We start from the raw sequence: 21,768 nt of genomic DNA, 5'->3' as shown, positions 1-21,768 counted from the left end.
ATATACTAAAATGTATTAAATAATTAATAACCAATTTATACTAAATGGTTACAGAATATGAGAAGGCCAATTCAAGCAGACTAGTCACTTGTTTACCTAAAAACATTTGAGTGGTGTCTGCTATCATGAGAGAGGAGGAATATAAAATGAATAACATACTTTGCTTTGTCAGTAATGTAATGATGGGATAAATAAACTTACTAGTAGAGATGTACACAGAGAGGTAGTAGGCTTAGTCTGAGGAAGGGGTGCTTCTGTGGAGGAGCATGCAAAGGAGACGATGCCCTGAATGGTCACAGGGATGAAGAGATGGGTGGCCAGGGCACACAGTCTGAGTGAAGGATTGGGAGGATGCCTGGTACATCATATTTTGAGTAGAAGATAGAGTTGTTGTACATCATGTTTGAATAAAAGATGCAAATAGGATGGGTGGTACATAGTATTAAAACAAAGGAAAAGGGTTTGCAGCACAAGAACGTACAAAAGTGAATAGTACCATGTGGACAGTCTGACTCGGGGCATGGCGACATCTAAACCAGGAAGAAGTACACAGAAGGTCTGCTAGTGCCAAGAAACCTGGACTTTGTCCTCAGTATGATGGGAGATCTACTAAAGTCCTGACAGCGAGAGGCAAGAAAGCAAGCTCAGGGCAGGACTGAGTGCCTATGAATTTAGATGAGCCAAGCTGGGAATTCAACAGAAACTCGCCTAGGTAGTGCAGGCAGCAAGCAATGACACTCCAATCAGAGCACTGACCACAAAGGGACAATTCTTTGAGGATGATGAAGGAGTAGTTTGGGGAAATACTTCGAGGTTAAGTTTCATCAGGCTAAGTCCTGAAATAAGTTTGAGAAGTCAAGGGTGGGAAATTAAGCCAGTGTGTTGACTGAGTCACTTGGAGATGCCACTAAACTTTTCACTCCTGTCATACTTGTCTAACTTCTTCTAAAGATGTTCATAACAACAGCCATCATACACATGCACTATACATGTGTTTCATGTCTGTTAGCTCACACACTCCATGAAGACAGTGCATAGCTCCTGCAGGAAATGGTGCACTGTTAGTGCTCAACAGAAAGAGGAAGATGAAAATCTTATTGCTGAAGTTCCAATATCTTATACTCTACTTGGTGGAGCACTTCCTGCCATGTGTGGCTGTGTCCAGTCATTTCCACAAGCGATTATTGCTATTCGTCTGTCAGGAACAGCTTCTGTCATTGGGGAGGGGGGGGAGCTTGAGGGGGAGGGAGGGACAGGCCTTGCCCGCATCCAGCCTTGGAGGGCTCTTCCAGTCAGGAAGGCCCTCAGACACAGTTAGCAAAACCACACTTTATCAAGCATGGCCTTTTGTTCTTTTGTCTTCCGAGCCTGGTCAGGATTTATTTTGCCTTTCTTTCCTTCATGGATATTAATTTTCTCATATTTAATCTCTTGCTTAAAATATAGTGGCTGCTCAGCTCTCGGAAGTTTTCTTTACAAGAAAAGAAAACTTCCCCTCCTCTCACATTTCACTTTTTTTTTTTTAAACAGGCTTATTGAGGAATAATACACAAAACTGTGTAGACTTTAGGGGTTCATTTTGATAATTTAACATGTGGATACATTACAAAATAATTACCACCATCAGAATAATTAACATATCCAGCACCTCAGGTTCTTAACATTTGTTTGTGTACAATGTGGTGAGAACATTTATGATCTACTCTCGTACCAATTTTTAGGTATATGATAGTCTCACTAACTGCAGTCATGGCATTCATTAGAGCTCCAAATGTGCTTAATTTACACAAGTGAAACATTGTACCTTCACAGTATGAGTATAAAAAGGTACTAGGGAGGACTACAGAGGCTGTATTTTAGAAAACATACCCATATTTCCCAAGAATTTCCTCTATGTCGATTTTCTTGAAATATTAAGGAAGAAAAATGAATTTCAAGAGAAAAAAAATGAAAAGACTGCAGAGAATGAAAACACCTATTTTAGGGACCAGCACAGTGGTTCACACCTGTGCTCCCTGCACTTGGGATGTGAGGGAGGGGGTGAGCCCGGGCACCATGGCAAGGATAGGGCCAGTCAGAGGGAGGAGGTGAGTCTGGGCACCATGGTCAGGGGAGGGCCAGTTTGAGGGAGGAGGTGAGCCGGGCACTGTGTCGAGGGCAGCGCCTGTCTGAGGGAGGAGGTGGGCAGGGATGCCATGGCCAGGACAGGGCCAGTCTGAGGGAGGAGGTGAGCCGGGCACTGTGTCGAGGGCAGCGCCTGTCTGAGGGAGGAGGTGGGCAGGGATGCCATGGCCAGGACAGGGCCAGTCTGAGGGCTGAGGACATCATTCAAATGGAATAGGGTCTGCCTAGCAAGCACAAGGCCCTGAGTTCAGACCCCAATACTGCCACACAAAACAACAAAATAATTATCTGCCAGTGTAGTATGTGAATGTCTCAACACACACACACACAAAAAAAAAAACAAAAAAACTAGACTACATAGTCAGACTCTACCTGAAAAATTACTTTTAAAAAACTAAACATAAAAATCTGCACTTAAATACTAGATTGAATACTCATGCAATTATTTGCATTATTTAAAAAATAAGATAGGCTGGTGTTTTTAAAATACGTGACCAAGAGATTTTAATTAGCATATAATTTACATAGCATGTATGCTCTGTGTTCTAGTACTACAGAAGGAGTGTGAAAATGGACCCAAACTTAAAAGAATTCAGTTTAATATGGCAGGTAAAATATGTGTATTAACAACAATGACAAGATTTTCTAAATATTTATACTATTAAATAAGCTTATAAGTTGGTACAGAAGTTCAGTATAAGGAAAGACTGATTTTGACAGGAAAAACAAGACTTCATTGAGGAGATAATATAAGCTAGGAGGGAAAGTATGAGAAAATTAAGGGAGTGGGTAACAAGGTTGACAAGAGATACTCATTACATGACTTATATAACTGAAACCTCCCTGTACATCACCTTTACAAAAAAAAAAACATAGAAGTATTTAAAAGAAACAGGTTGTACAGAGGCATATCAAAATTTAATTAGGTATAGTTTTTAAGGAAAAAAACTTGCATGAAAAGAAGTCCCCAATAACAAACTTCCAAACATCAGAGGACAAGTGACATTAGGAAGCTGGTTAATATGAAGCTATTTAGACCTAATTACAAATATCAAAATTCAAAACAGTCACAATGCCACAACTGGAAATATAATTAAGAATTTTAACCAGGATACACAGTATATGTTCTGAGCTGTATTAAAAATCCTAGTATTCAAGTAATTCAAGTAATGCTGAGTGGATTATTGCCTCAATTAAAAAAAAAATACTACCAATGACTTTGATAAAGGGAAGCAATGTGTTTGAATAAATATCACTTTTAATTTCTTCTAAAAATGCTTACATAGAAATTGACAAACTAGGGCAGTGAACTAGGGAAACATTATTTAAAATGTAACATTAAGTCGACTGAGTTAATGAAGAGATGAATATACTACATTAGTATAAAGAGTAGATCCTAAAGGAAAATTCATAGTAAACATAGAAACATAACCTGAGCACTGTGATGTGCATGACAACTATTGAACAATATTTTAGCAATTACCTGTTAAGAGACTTTTTATCACAATAATTATATGCAATTTTTATAGAACATTATGTAAATGGAAACAAGCTGTATATAAATGGGTAATGATTGGGCTATTTTAACACGTATTTTTAAAATATTGTTTCTCTAAATTTATCAAACTTTTGCCTTACTTTAGAGAATAAATTTCCATATAGCTAACAAGCTTGCATTTATTATCTGTACTTAATACTTGCAAAAATAACCCACAAGAAATGTTGTTTCAATTCATTCCTGGGTCAGGGGAGAGAAATCAAATGAAACAACTGATTTTAAGTAAACCCACTAAAGAAAAGGAATCTGGATTTATTGTGGTTTAAATTTAGGTTTAAATTTGCTCGTTACATTCAAAATATTTGTTTTGCCAACACATAAAGCCTTTCAGGAAGGTGAAAGATTCCTTTCTTTACCCACCGTAGGTTGAATTCCCTCTCTCCAAGAGCCTCCAGGCCAGAGCAAAGCAAAATATTCTACATTTTTCTCTGGAAAGACAAGATGCTTTTTTTTTTCATTTGGATAAGACATTTGTAAGCTGCAACAAACATCTCTACCCTTCCCTATGAGATTTTAAGTTCCTTAAAAACAAGTCTTGTGTCTTGTGGCATCTCACCACACAGTGCATGGACTGTACTCAGTAGAGGCTAAAATTTTAAATATCTAATGGGAGAATATTTTAAGTGTTCTAGGAGAGTTTATTTTTAATGGAAGTCGGACATATCTTCCAAAGGCACTGCTAAATGAGCCTAACAGTAGCTTGGCTACAAGTGACACGATGTATGAGCATATAAATAAAGCCGAGGTCATTTACAGAATTTGGTAGGAGAAAGATTATATCACTGCTTTAGATTAAAGCCCTCTTTGTATATCACATGCTCAGATAACTATCTTGATAAACAGTTTTGATTATATGTAAATAAAATTTTGCATTACTGAAAACTTTACTGGGAAGAGGAAACATCAAATAATTATTTATAAGAGCATATCAGTATAAAATCTGGGAATATATTTGTAATCCATTTATGAGAGCACAAATAGAATATATTAAATACCGCATATATTTAAATAAATTTGTGCTGAACTCTAGTTGGTCTTCTGTCATTTCCATTACTAAGATTCTCTTTTTAGAAATATTTTTAATGTTTTCAAAAGATATAATGCTAGAACTATATTTATCATAATTTGTCAAAGTAAAAAACCAGACCAATAATTATACAAATTACTCTCATAATGAAAGAGCTATTAATTTAATTTTGAGCACTTGAAAACACGTTTAAAACTTGGAGGTTTATAAAAGCAGATAACACATAAAGATCCCTTAATATATTTTTTCACACAATATGCACAAAAACAGAATATGAAATCAGAAATATTTTACACATTCCCATACTTCAGAGAGCGCTAACAGCATTTTACTAGTCGAAAACACTTTATCTTCATGTCTGTATGAGGCAGAGTTGGTGCATAATAATGTAATTTATATTGCCTAAATGTTATTTTGGGAGCATTGCATCATTTCTCAAACTTCATGACCTTTACAATTTTCTAAACTTTTATTTCCCTCATTATTCTGAACAGATTTCATTACATATTTTGAATGTAAACAACCCTGAATAATGATGGGACCATTACGTATGTACAGCTCTGACAATCGTGCATGAAGCCGGGATGGAAAGCCAGTGCATTAATTTACCTCTCATCTTCGGTAACTGCACTCCCATAAAAAAGTTTTATACTCAACTCACATAAATCATGTAGAAGAAAAATGAGAAAATCTGGTGGCTAACTCATCTTCCACCATTCTGCGAAAATGAAATTCACTGAAATACCTATCAAAACTGCAATCATCAAGAGATAATGTCTTCTTAGGTCTATCTGCACTTTCCGATTTAATTTCCTCCATGCCCTTGACATCCACAGATACCATTAAGATTAAGCGCATACAGTAACTGAGTAGTTTTCAGATTTTGATATATGGGGCCTAGGCACTAAATGTAATATCATCATTTGGAAATTAATGCAATATTTCTTTTGTTAGTTTTTTGACTCAGAAAGCAGGAAGAATACTTTGGTTTCTCTCAAGTAATTTGCCCATCAGAATGATATGCAATTATGAACAGATATGCACCTGGTCAGAGGTCAGTCAAATTACTACATCATTTAATGAGTAGAGAGATCAAAATGTAGCACATTGTTGCTGCAGAGAGACGCCTTGCAGCCTGCTACATCAAATATGATGGAATCATTAGAGTAATAAGCATGAAAATCTGTTTGCAGATTAACCTGTGGTTTCATGCTGCTCTCATCTAATGGGGCACTGTGGAAATCTTGTCAGCTTTTCATCAGCTACGATCAAATTACTGAAATTGCGTACAAACCACTGGTGCAATTGGAAACAACATCTACACGTACAGTTTCTTTATGATGATGCCAAAGAAAATAACAGACTTTATTTTTTACAGTTTTATTGACTGTTCAGCATCCAATCGTTCAGGTAATCTGTGTACAGCAGTTAAAGATCCATGTGTGTTCACATGTATTTTATATATAAAAAAAAAATAGTCAATTTAAATTGTGCGACAAATGCTACCATCACTAACTATACAGTAAAAGACAGTTCTCAAAAACTTCATCCCAGATACTTAGTAATTTGGAATTATAAAGTTATGCTTTAATCAAAACACAGCCTTAGAGCCCTTGCTTGCCATTAGTAAATTAAAGATTCCACTACAAGTGGGACGTCTGTGAACTCTGGTTGTGGGTCACAGTGATCTGCTAAATTAGCTTTGTATGTTTAACTTTTCATAATTAAAAAGTTAGCCTCCCAAGGGAACAAAATTCATAAAACCAACATTTTAAAATTTCTCCTCTTTTAAGATAAAAGGCAGGTAAAAACGAAATTAGTAGAAAGAGTTTATGTGTCTCCTTGAATATTTTGTATACTGTTGGTACCCTACAAAATTTTTATTTTCTGAGCTAAAAATTATATTCTTAGAATAAATATTACTAAGCCAGATGAGGTTCACATTCATATTCTTTTTATTTGCTTTAAGTAAAAAGCTAATAAAAATTAATATGGCCTACCACTCCAGAAATGATTTAATCAAACCTATTTGTCTACATATATTCTGTCTATATAAACTGTTTATGGCTCTCTATTATACCAACTGATAGCTAAGCATATTCTAAAACATCTCAATCAGGTTAGCTATCGAAAGTAAGCAGTAAGAAAGTAAGCTCAAGAATAGGATCCTACATTTTCAGCTAGAAAGAGCCTTAGCAATCATTTAGCTCACAGGAACAAATGGATCTTCTCAAGGTAAAGCGACTACTGCTCCCAGTCCCAAGCCAAGAGTTTTCCCTGCACTCCACTAATATTCCAGATAAAAACAACACAGAAATATTTTTTTCTCATTCACATGTGCTCAGTACAAAGACCTACCCAGACCCCAACAGAGAGGGTACCAGCGGGCCCACCGGAAGCCCTAGCTGTCAGCATCTGGATCCTGCCACTCACTATGCTGGGCACAAAGGACGTTAAAACAGACCACAATTGATTAGCAAGTAATCTGCCTAATCAATGTGCTTCAACTGGCTTCACTTTCAGTTTCCAAGCAATAACATTTGCAAGGACAGGCACTAATACTTATTCAGAAGATAAAAACAAGCTGAAATCTGGATAAAAAGCAAGCAAGGAATTAAATTATATGGCACCAGAATTGTGTTAATATTACAGAGATGTCATAATTTCACATTTTAAAATGCTAGTGCATAAAACTGAAAACTAAAGAGGCCACATATTCTCTCATTTTTACTTATTTGGATTTTTTGCAAGTATCAAATAGGATTTTCTTTCAAAGTAATTCCTTTGTTCCTCTATTGATCACTGCGAGTATATCAGAAGCTTATTTTTACACATTAATGTAATCAAGGTGATCAAAATAAAGACATAACACCAAATCTGCCCAGACTCATTTTGTGGATCTCAGATTTAACTTATGACAGCAATAGTATTAACTACCACTATTTTGATATAATTACAGCAAAAAACTATTTGTGCTCATATTTGTGAATATTGTATCCAGAACTGAACAAATAAAAGGTGATAGCAGTAAGATATTTTATCTAGTCTAACTTTTTATAAACAAAATGCTAAGTATCATCAAAATATATCATGTATATAGGTAAGTATCATGTAAATATGTGTATGCATGTATGTATGTATATATATATGTGTGTGTGTATGTGTGTGTGTGTGTATATATATATATATATATATATATATATATAAAAGCATGGGAGGAGGTGTGCAAAGAAATGCTAGATTGATGACAGGTAGAAATCATGTTCAGTTTTTTTTTTGGAGTGATTTTTACCCATTCAAATGAACATGTATTACTTCATAATATTTTAAAATATATAGTGAAGTTTTAAAAACAAAATGGGTATTAGCAAGTAGCAGACAGCATTTCCTTACAGCTTTTGCTAAGTACATGGGTAGTGAGACACTGAGATATGATGTCACTTAGACCACTGAAAGAAGACTTCTCTTTCTCTGATGATACCCTTGTAAAAAAGCCTTGCACACTGACAAATTTTCCACACACTCTCTTAACGACCCTAGGAGTACAGGGGAAGTGGATAACATGAACCACACCCTGTGCCTTTACAGCGGTCACACAGCAGGATTACCTTTCTCAGACTTCTCACACTGTATTGTTCCTAAGACCATCAGGGCGTGAAGGTTAAGTGCAGAGCTGGGATTTGGTGGCAAATGGCAGTGTGAGCACAAACACCACTGTGCAGCGGCATTCTCTGTCCTCATCTCTTGCTGCTAATTCTCACTACAGTCACACAGTTAGAGCCTAAGAAGGCCCTGAAAGAACTACAAGGTGAGATGAGGCAGAACCCCATGCCATACATACATGTGACTGCCACTAGCTGTACTCTATCTAGCTGCAAGCAGGTCTGACCTTTGGCTGCATGCTAATGGGATTTGGGGTTACTTCTGTACCTCTAGAACATTTGGTTTGGAAGTATAATATAAGCATATGATTTCATGAGCAACTTTAACAAGAAAAACATTAGGAAGTTTGGGTTGTCTTGTTTGGGTTAGGCATCGGTGGGGAGAGCAGACAAATGGGGAAGGATAGGGCAGGTACAGACAAAACACTTCATATAGTATGTACGTGTGAAAACAGCAACGAAGCAATGGGACAGTTTGGGAGAGGAGGGGAAGACGGAGAATGACAGAAAAATGATAACGATCAAGAAGCACTCTATCCCTTAGATGACTAATTGATATCCTTTAGAAAAGTATAGTTTCATTTTTAAAAGCTGTAATAAGTGCATGTGCATAGCAAGTCAGAAAATGTCATCTGTATGAAACATAAACCTCATACTATCACTATCAGCAACATCATTACAAAATCTTGTCTCTTTGTCAGCACTAGCTTGGCACTACTTCCTCCCAAGACCACTGTGTCTTAAGCATGGGACAGGCAAGACTTTCTTTAGAAAATGGAGCGAAGGATTCAAAAGAGCTGAGAAAGGGCCCACACTTGAGCTGTTTGGATGACTGGGTGACATTTGTTCATCAGAAGCAACTTTTAACAAACTTATAACTGATGAAAATGTATCAGAGAAATGGATCACTGACTGCATTATTTCTGACTGAAATTTGAGCTGGTCCTGTAAACTAAGAAACCCTAAGAGTAATAATTGCCATTTAATATACATTAAATGTGTTTTGACTTATGCATATTCATGGCACATATTTTCTCTCAGAAGAAAAAAGAACAATTTATGGGCCTGGTCTTCTGGGAAGAAGGACAACATCTGTCATTTCATTTTGTGACCAGTCTGAAGAAGTGTCTACTGAATGAGCACTTCTGCCAGAGCCCCTCACACATCCTGGGCCGGGGGAGACACAGACGCCGTGAAGAAGCCCCCAGGCAGAGGTATGAGAAGACAGGCTTCAAACAGGGCTTCATACCTGTCGAGTATATGGGAGGATCTATGCACTTTGAGAGCATTTTTTGAACACAGTGAGGGAATACAAAACTATAGCGGAGACATTTTTTAATGGAACAAATCAAAGGAAATTTGGGGGGGGTCATGATCTCTTTTTAAAATTTGTTCTAGTTCACGTTGTATGTTAGGTACATCTTCAGATGCATAATAACACATTAAGTGATTATGTCTGTATCAAATAAAACTATTAGTCTAAGAACTAAAATACTGTAGTCTGTCCTTTGCACAACTGTCTAAAGAGAGGACAGGGCTTTTATTAGAACCCAATAGGATTATTGATGAGTATGACATAGCAATGTGCCTGCCTACATTTCTGGTGAGCAGCAATAATATCTTGCAAACCACTGATGGCTAAACAAGCTATTAATGACAGTTGCTTTTCCACAGTCAAAATGGCCAGGCTGTGTTACCTGACCGCAGGACAAGCAGGTCATCACTCTCAAACGTGACACAATGTAAGAAACACAAATGTGGCCTCTGTGGGAAGAGAAAACCCACAGGTATGGCTCCAGAGTTCTTCTGCTACTCGCCTATTAATAGAAAGCGAATCCTGCTGAGAGCTGTGAACACTTGCAATCTTTTTTAAAAAGAGATTTATTAGTGCTTATTTGTGTGTCTACCTAAGTTTGAACAGGTACTGTAAGTCGTAGTATGTTGTGAGGAAACAGTCACAGCCATTCTGATGTCTAGCCAAAAGATGGGGGCTATCTACCAGCTCCAAGGCCTAGAGAGGAGACAAGCTACCCTTTGAATTGCTGATGCCTGGCTCAATGGGGAGGGAGGGGGGAGGGTGGCAGGGGGGAGGGGCTGCTTTGGGGAACTTGTAGATACTTGTTGCCTTGTTTAGCCCCAGGGGGGAGCCCTGCTCCTTGAGAGAGAGAGAGAGACAGAGACAGAGAGACAGAGACAGAGACAGACAGACAGAGACAGACGGGGGGGGGGGGGGGGGTGTCGAGCCCTGCTCCAAGAGAGAGAGAGAGAGAGAGAGAGAGAGAGAGAGAGAGAGAGAGAGAGAGGTGTGTGTATATGTGTGTGTGTGTGTGTGTGTGTGTGTGTGTCCTGCTCCTTGAGAGGGTGTGTGTGTGTGTACTTGTTGCCTTGTTTTGTTTAGCCCCAGGGGGGAGCCCTGATCCTTGAGAGGGTGTGTGTGGGTGTGTGTGGATGTGTGGATGTGTGCGCATGCAAGCTTTGCTGAGGCTTGGTCTCCACCCAAACATGTCGCTCTGGGCTTTAAAAGCCTGGTGCAAGCTCTCACCTGGTCTGCAGGGCTTCCTAATGACTGGCTGCCTGCGGACCACTAGTGCTGCAATAAAGACTCCAAAATTCGACTTCTCAAAATGTGGCTCCTCTTACTTTCTTATGACTGGATTTACATCTCATTTAAGGTATAACAATTTGTGTTCACCTAAGTTTGAGCAGGTACTCTAAGTCTTAGTATGTTGTACTGAAAGGAACAATTTGGGACAATTTAACATCTGAATTTGAAAGAGAGGAGAAAAGCACTTGTGTATCTCTCTTAGAATGAGAGGATTATTTTTTCGCCTTTTTGGAAATCCATGCATTGCTCCTTCCCAGTGATTCCCTACAAGCCATTTGCAGATCTGATGGCAGATTCTTCACCAGCTTGAAGCCTTCTTCTAACAGATGCTTCTTACCATGCTTCCCTCCTGCCAGTGTCTGGGCCTCCATATTAACTTACTAAGATGCTTATCTCATGTGCCATTCCAGACTCAGGGAAGCAAATGCAGCTACCAGGGACCTGGAAGGAGGTCTGTCTCCATGTTCCCTACTCCAACCCACCTGTCGATTCATGTGACTGCTCACAAACAACCAGTGAGGCTTTAGAGACAGCACACTGACCAGGCCAGGCCATTTATCTCCCAACAGGGGGCCGGAGTAGGTGTGGGGGGAACAGGAGGACACACAGCAGTCCTTCCATCCAGAAACAATTCATAATGCTATATTTTCTTTAAAAAATGTTAATTTTTCAGAGAGTTCCATCTAATATTTTCTGATCTCAAGATGAGAGTAGCATTATACAGTTTGCTTACAAAATGGGGAAAGCTGTTTTAATCAAATGGCAAAGCTCTCTATTACCTGACGTTTTTCATTATAGTGAAAATAAAATACATGCTAATGTCACTGGTACACTGGGCCACATTCTGAGTTCTCTAGAAAGCAAACACTTTTTCATTTGTAGTTCAATAGAAATTACTACTCACTACATTAACCAGAATTTTAACACGTAAAATGGGAAAAATAAACACAGAGAAAAATCCATTGGTATAAAGAAAGAACTTAGAGTCAATTTTCTACAACTTTTGAACATCATTAGTTCTAAAAAGGCAGGAGCAACATGGCCACTAATAATCACTCTTTCAAAAAGAAGTGTTGAAAGGCAAATACTGGGGTCATTGCCAGAAGGCCTTTTATCTGTACGTGATTCTTCATCAAGTAAAAACATTATTTCCTTCAGTTCATTATAAAATCTAATTAAAAAAGAAAGTCCTCATCTCACTCCCTTTCTCTGTGTTAAAGTACATTTAGGCAATGAGCTTTGTAAGGCATTTACATTTAGCACTGCTGACGGTTCCAGTGGGAACCTATACAACGACTTCTGTGGTTCCCAGAGGCGGGGAAGGAGCTCAGAGGTAGAACATGTGCGTAGCATTCATTTAGCACGTGTGAGGCTCTGGATTTGAACCCTACTAAAGGTACTAACCACCTAAAAATGGTTCCTAAGATTTCCCATTTTGACTTACGAATTTCTCTTCCTGAGGCAAAAATATTCTAAGATTACTTTCTGTGACTATGGTAAGGTTAATATATAAGCAAAAGCCATCAACAACAACAAAGAAAGTGTGACACAAAAAAGCCAAAATACTGAAAACAGGTCTATAACCTGCTGTTCCCTGAGCGAGGCCAGCAGGGGCGGCTGAGGCAATGCTGCTGGAGGAAGCCTGAACAGCAACACACAGGCAATGAAGAACTAAGAAGGTACTCTGTAGCTGAAGAACCAGGCAGCTCTCCTGTTCAGCTCCCACCCACCACCATCAGAGCAACCCAAGTTCCTGTACTAACGAGAAAGCATCCTTGATGGGAAGGGAGGAAGGGAAAGGGAGAGAAGGAGGGAGCTCTGAGAGGAAGAGAGGTAGAAAGGGAGGGAGAAATAGCTGCATCAGACTTTTTATAACCTTCACAACTACATTTAAAACCTATCATACCTATTTTTGAGTATGTATGGGCCTAACTGCTATCATTATTCTAGGAATTCACTAGCTAAATAAACACAGTTCTTATTTAGCAAGCACATGTTCCTAAATTCTTTTCTCTAGCTTTTAAATACTTAGAAAATATGGCCTTGATTCATGAATTAAATCAGTATCTAAGTGAATGTGTTGATGTTTTATTGATCAGAACTATATAAGTGGGAAGATCATATATCTGGGTATAATACTTAACTTATATTTATCATTTTGACATCTTATTTTTTCATTAACTACACATCAACATTAATTTTGTATCCTGAAACAAATTGATTTTGAATAACTGAACATGTCAGACAGCTGTATTAGCTGATTTGATGGCATGTGGGTTATGAAAACTCTATGCAACCCTGCTCCAAAAGAGGTCCATTCTGCTCCAAAACAGGTCAGCTATGCAGAATGAATGATGTGTGAGGGATAGGAATAGCAAGACAGTCAATTTGAAAACACTGATATTTTGCATTATCCATTATGTGTACATTGTGCTTAGAAATGTGTGGCTTTGGGTTACATTATCTTGGAAATCTAATGATATTTGAGGCTTTCATTCATACACTATGTTGTACAACAGTTTCTTAAAATGCACACACCATATTTTTCTCAGGTGAATATGGTATTTGTGAGTACCTCCAGCTATTGTACAGCTCTTTTTGTTAGATGGGACATCAAAGTATTAGTAGTACTATAAAGGAAAGCTGCATCTATTTTACCTTTTAGCATTCATTCCTGCAACCTTGTAGCATGTCTTGTAACTATTTCTTAGGGAAACTGGCATTTGGGTGTAGTTTCTACCCCCAGATTATTCTGGAGACCCTATGCAAGGTATGAAGGGGTGGCCCACAGGAGGGCGCTGGACTCCCCTAGAGATTTCTTTGTGCTTTACTAGCAACTCCGGATATTTTTTTTATAAAACCAGTTACTTTGTTTACGTTAGATTTCTACCTAAGAAAATATAAATCAACACCCAGCAAGCAAGCTGGTTATGACAGTGTTCTGGGTATGTTTCTCTTTTCAATTGGTAATTTTTTGTTTCATTTACATTTTCCTCAAGACATTAAAGTTTTCTTCCTTATTGGCCATGAGTACTGCAAGGTATTTTCCTCCCAATTTAATTATCACAGATTCTCTCAAGAGCAGAGCATTGGGATGGTTCTTTGTGGGCCCTGGAAGGGACCTGAGATACGAGTCTCAAAATCAAATGTTTGAGTAATTCTAAATGAAGACATCACTGACCCAGTATATTTCTTACTTAATGTTTTTCTAGTTTGATTTGAGTATTTCTTATTAATGTTATCTTTTGTGGGCATTTTATTTTGAAATGTATTATAACATCTATAGTTAGTAATAACGAGGACATGTGAGCAAAATTAGTAATGTTTTGTTTTATACATGTATTTTTTGCTTGATTCCTTGAAAATAAAACTTACCCTTATTAGTATTTAATTCCTCATTTTTACTTAACTGATCTAATTAAAAAGCTATGCTATTTTTGAGTACCATGCATGGCGATTAAGCTGATGATACAATGGTTTGCAATTTTTAAAAATTCTGTTTCAGTCATTTAATCATTTCAAGTGTATTCTGAATCCTTTAAAAAATAAATTTGACACATTTAAGAAAAATGTGTTGTCATAAGCCTTTCACACCTTTTGTTATGCCACATAAATTCCCTTTTACAGATGATTAAAGGAAGGTTATGATGAAATAATTACATTTACATTCACTTGTAGCAATTACCTGAGAGTTTCCATTTTGTTGGGGTTAGGTTTGCTGATTTCTGGTAATAATAGTATAGGCAGGTGAGAATTTCTGTTAAAGTACCCACATTCACCATTTGAACTTCTTTAATTTTTGTAGGTTTTAATAAAAATTGTTCAACCAAAACAAAACAATAATGAGGAATAGGAATACATCTGAACACATTACCCCATAAATGCTTAATTTATTTTAAAATATGGAGGACAGATAGAAGCCAGTAAATCCAACTACCTTTGAAGGTAAAGGAAAAAAAATCTAGAAAGGAAGTAACACATACTACATCAATAAGAATAGGTCAATGGCATGGTTTTTGACTAAATGTAGTCAAAGGAGTAGAACTATATTTCTAATGAGAAACAACTATAATGGACTGGCTAGGGAAGAACTACAAATAAGTTTCAAATAGTAGGTTTGTTTGTCAGGTATGCAAGTAGCAATTGCATATAAATTAAATAAATGCAAGTCCTGATAACATAAGCAGCCAGGGTTCTCTGGAAGGAAAATGCAAGTCTGCATAGCAGAACTCTTTGGCTTAGACTGGAATTGATATTACTATGAGTAATGTTATACTCCTAGTACTTAGGTGGTAGAGGTAGCAAGATCCTAAGTTTGAGGCCAGACTACATGGCAATGTCCAGGCGTTTCCAGGCTATACAACAAAATACTTTCTCAAAAAGTAAAATATGTACATATGTATCTATGTACATATTCATCCACCAATCTAATGTATTACTTGAATAATCTGGATTGCAAGTGCCCAATGGTAATGTAGTCAGAGAAACAAGAAGCACATTTAGATCTTGATTTCCATGTCCTCTAAAATCAATTAAGAGTCACTGAAGTGATGGCAGGTTACAAACTGGAACACAGACAATGGAAGCTAAGATAGAACACCTTGATGGATTAGAAGGACTGAAGTTGGGGGTGGGGGGGGGGGCCGGGGGACAGAGAACAGGGCAGGGCAGAAGCATTATCAAAACAACCTTCAAAGCTATCTAGAACAAAAACTATGAGGACAAATGTGGCAATTTGAGTGTTTAGGAAAGAAATGGACAATAACCCATCTAAGAGAACTCTATGAATCCTTGCTAATAGAATTCTCCGAATCCATGCTCCTAATAACATACACAAAACAAAAAGGGCTGGTTCTTCTTTATAAAACAATGATTTCTGCTAATACAGAGGGAACAGTAGGATTCAAAAGTCTCCATTTTGCAATCACCAGGTAAGAATGAACAGATATTGGTTTAACAGCCTTCAAAGGCTCTGCCCAGGACTTCTAACTGGCATGGAGTTTATGAGCTTGATTAAGAGGGAGGAGGGGGCAATGGGCATTATGGTATGCTACATAATTTCCAGGTTGGGAAATAGAAAACAAAGAATGATAGAAAAATAGGTGTATCAAAGCTCTGTGTGATTTTAAAGACTTAAGAAAATCAACCACGGAAGAGGTTTCAGAGGAAATCTGTCCACCCCATTCTCTTATCCATATATCTGCCTTCTCCTTTCAGGGTTCCATATAACTATGTGCCAAGAGAGGACCAGAAACATGCAATACAAAGACAATTACATGTTTCTTGATGGTAAGTATTACAGCTGTACTTAATTTTTCTTGGCTTTTTTTTTAAATTTAATTTTATTTTATTTGTGAACATACTGTACAGAGGGGTTACAATTACATGGGCAGGATAATGCGTACATTTCTTACCAAGCATTGCAGCCTCCTCCTTTGTTTACCCTTCACATCCCTTCCCAGCATCCCCCCTCCCCCCCCAATCCCAATCCTTCTCCTTCCCCCCCTCTTTCTCTCCCCCCTTTCTTGGCTTTTATCCTCTCTTAATGCTAAGTTTTATGATAATTTGAATAAGTTAAATGGATAAGAAAAAGACTGAAGGCTACAAAAATAAGAGATTAATTCCAAATGTGGGGATGTTCTTCTCATTTTAATTTTATAGCATATAACTGCAAAAGCAAGCTATTATAATCTAAGTCTCTAATTGCACTTGGCTATTCAGCCAATCCAAAGGTTACATGTGCTAGAAGGATTCTAAATACCTGATCAGGGGAAAGGTAGAGACATAAACTCAGGAGCTGTATGCTAGACAAAGCAAAGTGCATTCACCCCATGCTTAGGTTATGAAGAATATATCAATGTTTAAAAAAATTGTAGTGCATTTACTGATTTTTTTTTACCTTTTAACAAAGTAGTTATGTATTCTAGTGATCTTGATCAATGTTACCCCTTCAATATACTACTAATTCTTAACAGCATTTCTGAAGAAGAGGAGGGAAGGAAGAAAAAAAGGAAGGAAATTAATAGTTCACTGTTCACAGGTCAAACGATGTTAATACTTTTGAAAAAGTTAAATGAAATGCATTAACACACACAGAAATTATGAAATTTAACTTAAAAATAGAATTCATTTTTATTTACTGAGAAACACAAAGTAAATATTTAAAAAAACATAATAGTAATTTAAGAAGTAATAGTTTGTTTTGGCATTCTGGCAGCTTTAGTTACTTGATATAAACTACCAATTAATTCTGGAATGCCATGCTTCAGATGACTATGGACCCATGACATAGGCACCTATGTCTGTGGGTTACCATCAAGTGATAAATACATTTGGAAAGCATTTTTTGATGATGAGAATAAGAAACATTTCTAATCCTCAAATGGCTTAAGATTTCAAACTAGTTTTTTAGATTCTAATTTTCTAAATACAGCTATAAATTTTTAGAAAATCTAAGGTTCTTTAGTTTGCCTTCCTGTCAGTCAAAATGAAACTGTCTTTTGTGACTGTTTTGATTTTGTGAAAGCAGATCAAACTCACATAATAGTTAACAAAACGACAGTATAATATAGGAATGAAGCCTTGCATTTAAAAAGTACTTAGACTGTTTTCACAAAAGAATCTCAACCATTAATTATTCAACATTTGGATTTGACCAGAAACCAGAGCATGACTTTATAATGCTCTGTTTAAATGAACAACTTAATGTTGCAATGAACACTTGATACAGTGGGCTCAGTGATTTCATACCTGTTATGACAGTATGGTTTTCCCAATTTTTTCATTAATTTTTAGCTAAAACAGATTTTAAAATAAATCAGCTCGAACTTCATCAGTTCTTAAAAAGTTTACCTAAACCAAAAATTGTGCATCTCAATTATTTTCTATTCTAAAACTGCATATAGTTTAAACCAATGCATTATTCATAAAGCAAATACTTCAGGAAAAACAAAGCTGTGCACTTCTTTCAAAGCTGTTAAATTGCTAAAACATACCATATTTATGCATGCAATATTTGATTGTGTTTTTCTTAAAACACAAGCTTGTTTTTGTCAGATCAAGATAAGCCAAAAATTCTACACCAAACAATTTTTGCTCATAATTAAAGCAATCATCAATCCAAGGATTGTCATTCATTTTATTTTATCTCTACATCAAAAAAAAAGGTAATTTAAAAAAATTTAAATTCCCTTGAAATGATAAGATAAATGAAAATGTAAGTGCCTTCACATAATAAACGGTAAGCTGACCCTTTGGGAAATGGTTGACTTTTTCAATACAAGGTATTCAAAGCCCATTCAAAAGCATTCATTTAGAATGCAGATATCAAAGATGATGCAAATGTTCAAGAGAAAATTAGAACTTACCAGATGTTCTAATCCAGCTTTGATGTTTCCAGATTCCCTAAAACAGAAGAATAAAAGTTCTAAACAGTTGTCTGCTAAACCCTTGTCTGCTCTAATTTATGTTTACCTAAAAAATGTTTCATAAACCCTTACAATTCTTCATCTATCTTTATGAATACGTATAACCATTTCTAAGAATAAAACAATTTCCATTGGATGGGAATAATTTATGTAAAATAATGTTACCTTTAAAATTGGTATTTTGCTAATGCAAAAAGTATTTCAAATCTTTCGTTAACAAGAAGCAAAAGAAGTAATCACATTATTATTTTGCTATTCATGTAATTTTATTTTTACATCAGTTTTTTTCACTAGAGGTATGATTATTTTCAACACGTATTACAAAAACATTCAAACTTACACATTCTCTCCACTACTAGATTTCTAAAATTATCATTTTACTTTATTTGCTTCATCAAATATCCACCCACCAATGGTTGTATTTTTATATAAAGAACATAGACATGAAGAATATGTGAGTATACAGCTAAATATACTAATGAATTATTTCTTGATATTAATCTTATTTGTTTAGTGCTTACTACAATTCAGGACCTAAGATTGTTATAATATTAAGAAACTAAATAGAGTTTAAATATTTAATTTTGTGCTTTTAACTACAAAGAAAAAAAAGGCAAGGAAACAGAAAAAACAAATAGCAAAGATAATCTGTCCAAGTAGCAAAGCTAATTTAAATCTACATTTGATGACATATGGCAAATGATGGGATTTTTTTTTTTTTTTTTTATGATTTCAACCTATACTAGTTTAGGTTTGACTTTTATCTCTGCCCAAGCAATATTTTAGATCCAATGTAACTACAGGTCTTTTCTTTCATAACATGAAATTATATCTATGACACTGCAGAAAGTAACAACAATGTAATTATATTTATGATGTTTAATGTTTTCCCATGTTTCTTCTGTTTCTCAGAATGGTCTCAACTTTTTTTCTATTTCTGTCTCATATTTTTCTTAGCGGAGAATATAATTATCTGCTTCCTTTGTCACTCTATTCTACCTTTCCAAATGCCTTCAACTTTGATGCCTGAAGCTGTATGGCAGCTCTCAGCCTGGGTTTTCACGGCTCGGGGTGAGACCTCCTTTGCTGGCTGGCTGGCACTCAACTGCAATGGCTCTCCTTTCCCACGTACTGCTTCTGGCAATCCGAACTGAACTGGATAGCCCATGTTTACAAGTGTCAAGGTTTCTGTAACTCATTCTCTAATCTCTGATATCATCACAGTGCTAATGATAAATGAAAAAAGAAACTATAGGATATGAGAGAAGGCTATTACTTATATAAATAAACCATTATAAATTGAATTTTAATAGGCTGAAATTCTAATCAATCATGACATTTTCAAAGGAACATCCTCAGAAAATTACTTGTGCAACTTAAAATGTAAACAAAGGACTAAAATACAGTGAAACACCTATATAAGACACTGTGCTTCTATAACACAAGCATACATACACATACATAATTAGTTAAGCCTTCTCTTCCTCTCATTACTGACTCCCACTTTTCAATCATAGATGCTGACTCTTTGTTTATTCTTTTAAAGATATTCTGGGGCTGGGAATGTGGCTCAGTGGTAGAGCGCTTGCCTTGCATGCATGAGGCCCTGGGTTCGATTCCTCAGCACCACATAAGCAGAAAAAAAAAAAGCCAGAAATGGCACTGTGGCTCAAGTGGTAGAGTGCTAGCCTTGAGCTGAAGAGGGTCAGCACCCAGGCCCAGAGTTCAGTCCCCATGACCAGACCCCCCCCCCCCAAAAAAAAAAAAATATATATATATACACATATATATTCTATGCAAACATTTGGCTCAGTGTGTGGGGGTTTGTTTGTTTTCGCCCTATTCTGTGTTTTGTAAATTCCAAACAGTAGCTAGAGGACACATTGTTGTGCAGTTTGAGTTGGCAGTCTATCTTGGAGCTTGAACTCTACCATACATACTCTTTACTTTCCTCCATGACTCAACTGTCACATAATGGTTATTAGAAAATAAATTGTCATATAAAATGAAAGTATTCAGATTAAAGGACAAATTCATAGTTCATTACCTGATACCATCAGTGCTGGACACTCTTCATCGGAGTACTTCAGATTTTAGGAAGACAGTGAGTGTATGTAAATTCTATGACACAGAATGTCACCATGGGCTGAAGCACATTAACAATTCTGAGAGAGACAGGTGACTGTCTACACAAAGTAGGACTAATGAAGACTGCAAATAGGCTGTTTTCAGGGTAGTCTGCTGTCAGTTCAATTTGGTAAAATTTAAGAGAAAAATCTCCTGGGTTTTTGAGCTTTCTGCATTTCTACAGATATGAAACTGTCCTTTAAAATAAAAATTTAAGATATTGCTTTGCTGTGCTTCTAAGTGCTTCTTAAGAGCTTTTAGACAATATGTGTTTTCTAAATACCTCATGCTGAGAGAAAACTATGCATTATTCCTTACACGCTTCTTTTCTACCAAACATAAGGAAATGGAATGAACCACAGAGCAATGGCTGGCCAGCCTCCCTCAGGGCAGGTTCAGCCTCACAGCCTCTTGTGGATCTCAGTGGCCCCTACCTTGCCAGGTCAATGCCTTCTCCACAGTACTTCCAAGCCTTTCTGAAATGTGAACACAAGTTCCACACCACCCTTATACACTCATCACATGGACATGGAGGTGAGAACCGTGACACACTAACCTCACCTCTGGACTACGCTGTCAACCTGAGATACGACTCCACCCTCAGCCTCCTCTCACAGCCTCACCCAGCCAACAAACAAACATCCTGAGGACTCAGCCTAAATCTTTCCCCAACAAAGCAATGCATTCTTCCCATATATTCCCATAACTCTGGGAATGACCCATCACAGAATTTATCATGAATCATTAGAATGTCTTCTTACGTTTCTCTAGTACCTGTAAAACGAACAGCCTTTGAAGGGATACACGGCATCTTTTCCAATTTTTATATTCTAGCACCAACTGTGAAATCATATTTAAAAAGTAATACGCACCTGACCTGACTATTATAAGACAAGGTTGGGCTCAGAGTCATAGCAATAAGCCCAGGTCTGAGAGGTTTTGAGCAGCATCCCTACTGCCTCCACCCTAACACGACCCCCAGGGAGCAAGCCAGGAGCAGTGGCCTGGGAGAGCTCTGTCAGGAGGCATGTGGACATGGTACACGGGTAGACACGTTCAAGGCAAGCATGTGGCTCCCTTTGCTGTCTCTTACTGGATTTGAAAAGAATCAGAGGACACAATGGGAGACGTGGTTGAGGCCTGACTAGAGCAAAGGTTCTACCACATGAACCACACCCTCCACACTTTCATTTTTATTCTGTTTGAGATAAGTCTCTCTGCTACCTTCAACTGGCTCA

At 37.0% G+C, this 21,768-nt stretch overlaps 1 protein-coding gene across 2 annotated transcripts in view; it reads right to left on the bottom strand.

The window, feature by feature from the left end:
• The window catches only part of Rsrc1 (arginine and serine rich coiled-coil 1), a 257,164-nt gene that overhangs the window by 110,066 nt on the left and 125,330 nt on the right, over nucleotides 1-21,768 (bottom strand). For both annotated transcript variants that reach the window (XM_042685598.1, XM_042685599.1), the window contains exon 5: nucleotides 18,344-18,380. In XM_042685598.1, coding sequence (XP_042541532.1) covers nucleotides 18,344-18,380 — 37 coding nt within the window. The remainder of the gene's footprint in view (nucleotides 1-18,343; nucleotides 18,381-21,768) is intronic.

Source organism: Dipodomys spectabilis, unplaced genomic scaffold, assembly GCF_019054845.1.
Source record: "Dipodomys spectabilis isolate Male_0828 unplaced genomic scaffold, ASM1905484v1 ptg000095l, whole genome shotgun sequence".
NCBI classification, from domain to species: domain Eukaryota; kingdom Metazoa; phylum Chordata; class Mammalia; order Rodentia; family Heteromyidae; genus Dipodomys; species Dipodomys spectabilis.
This window is presented reverse-complemented; position numbering and strand designations above follow the sequence as displayed.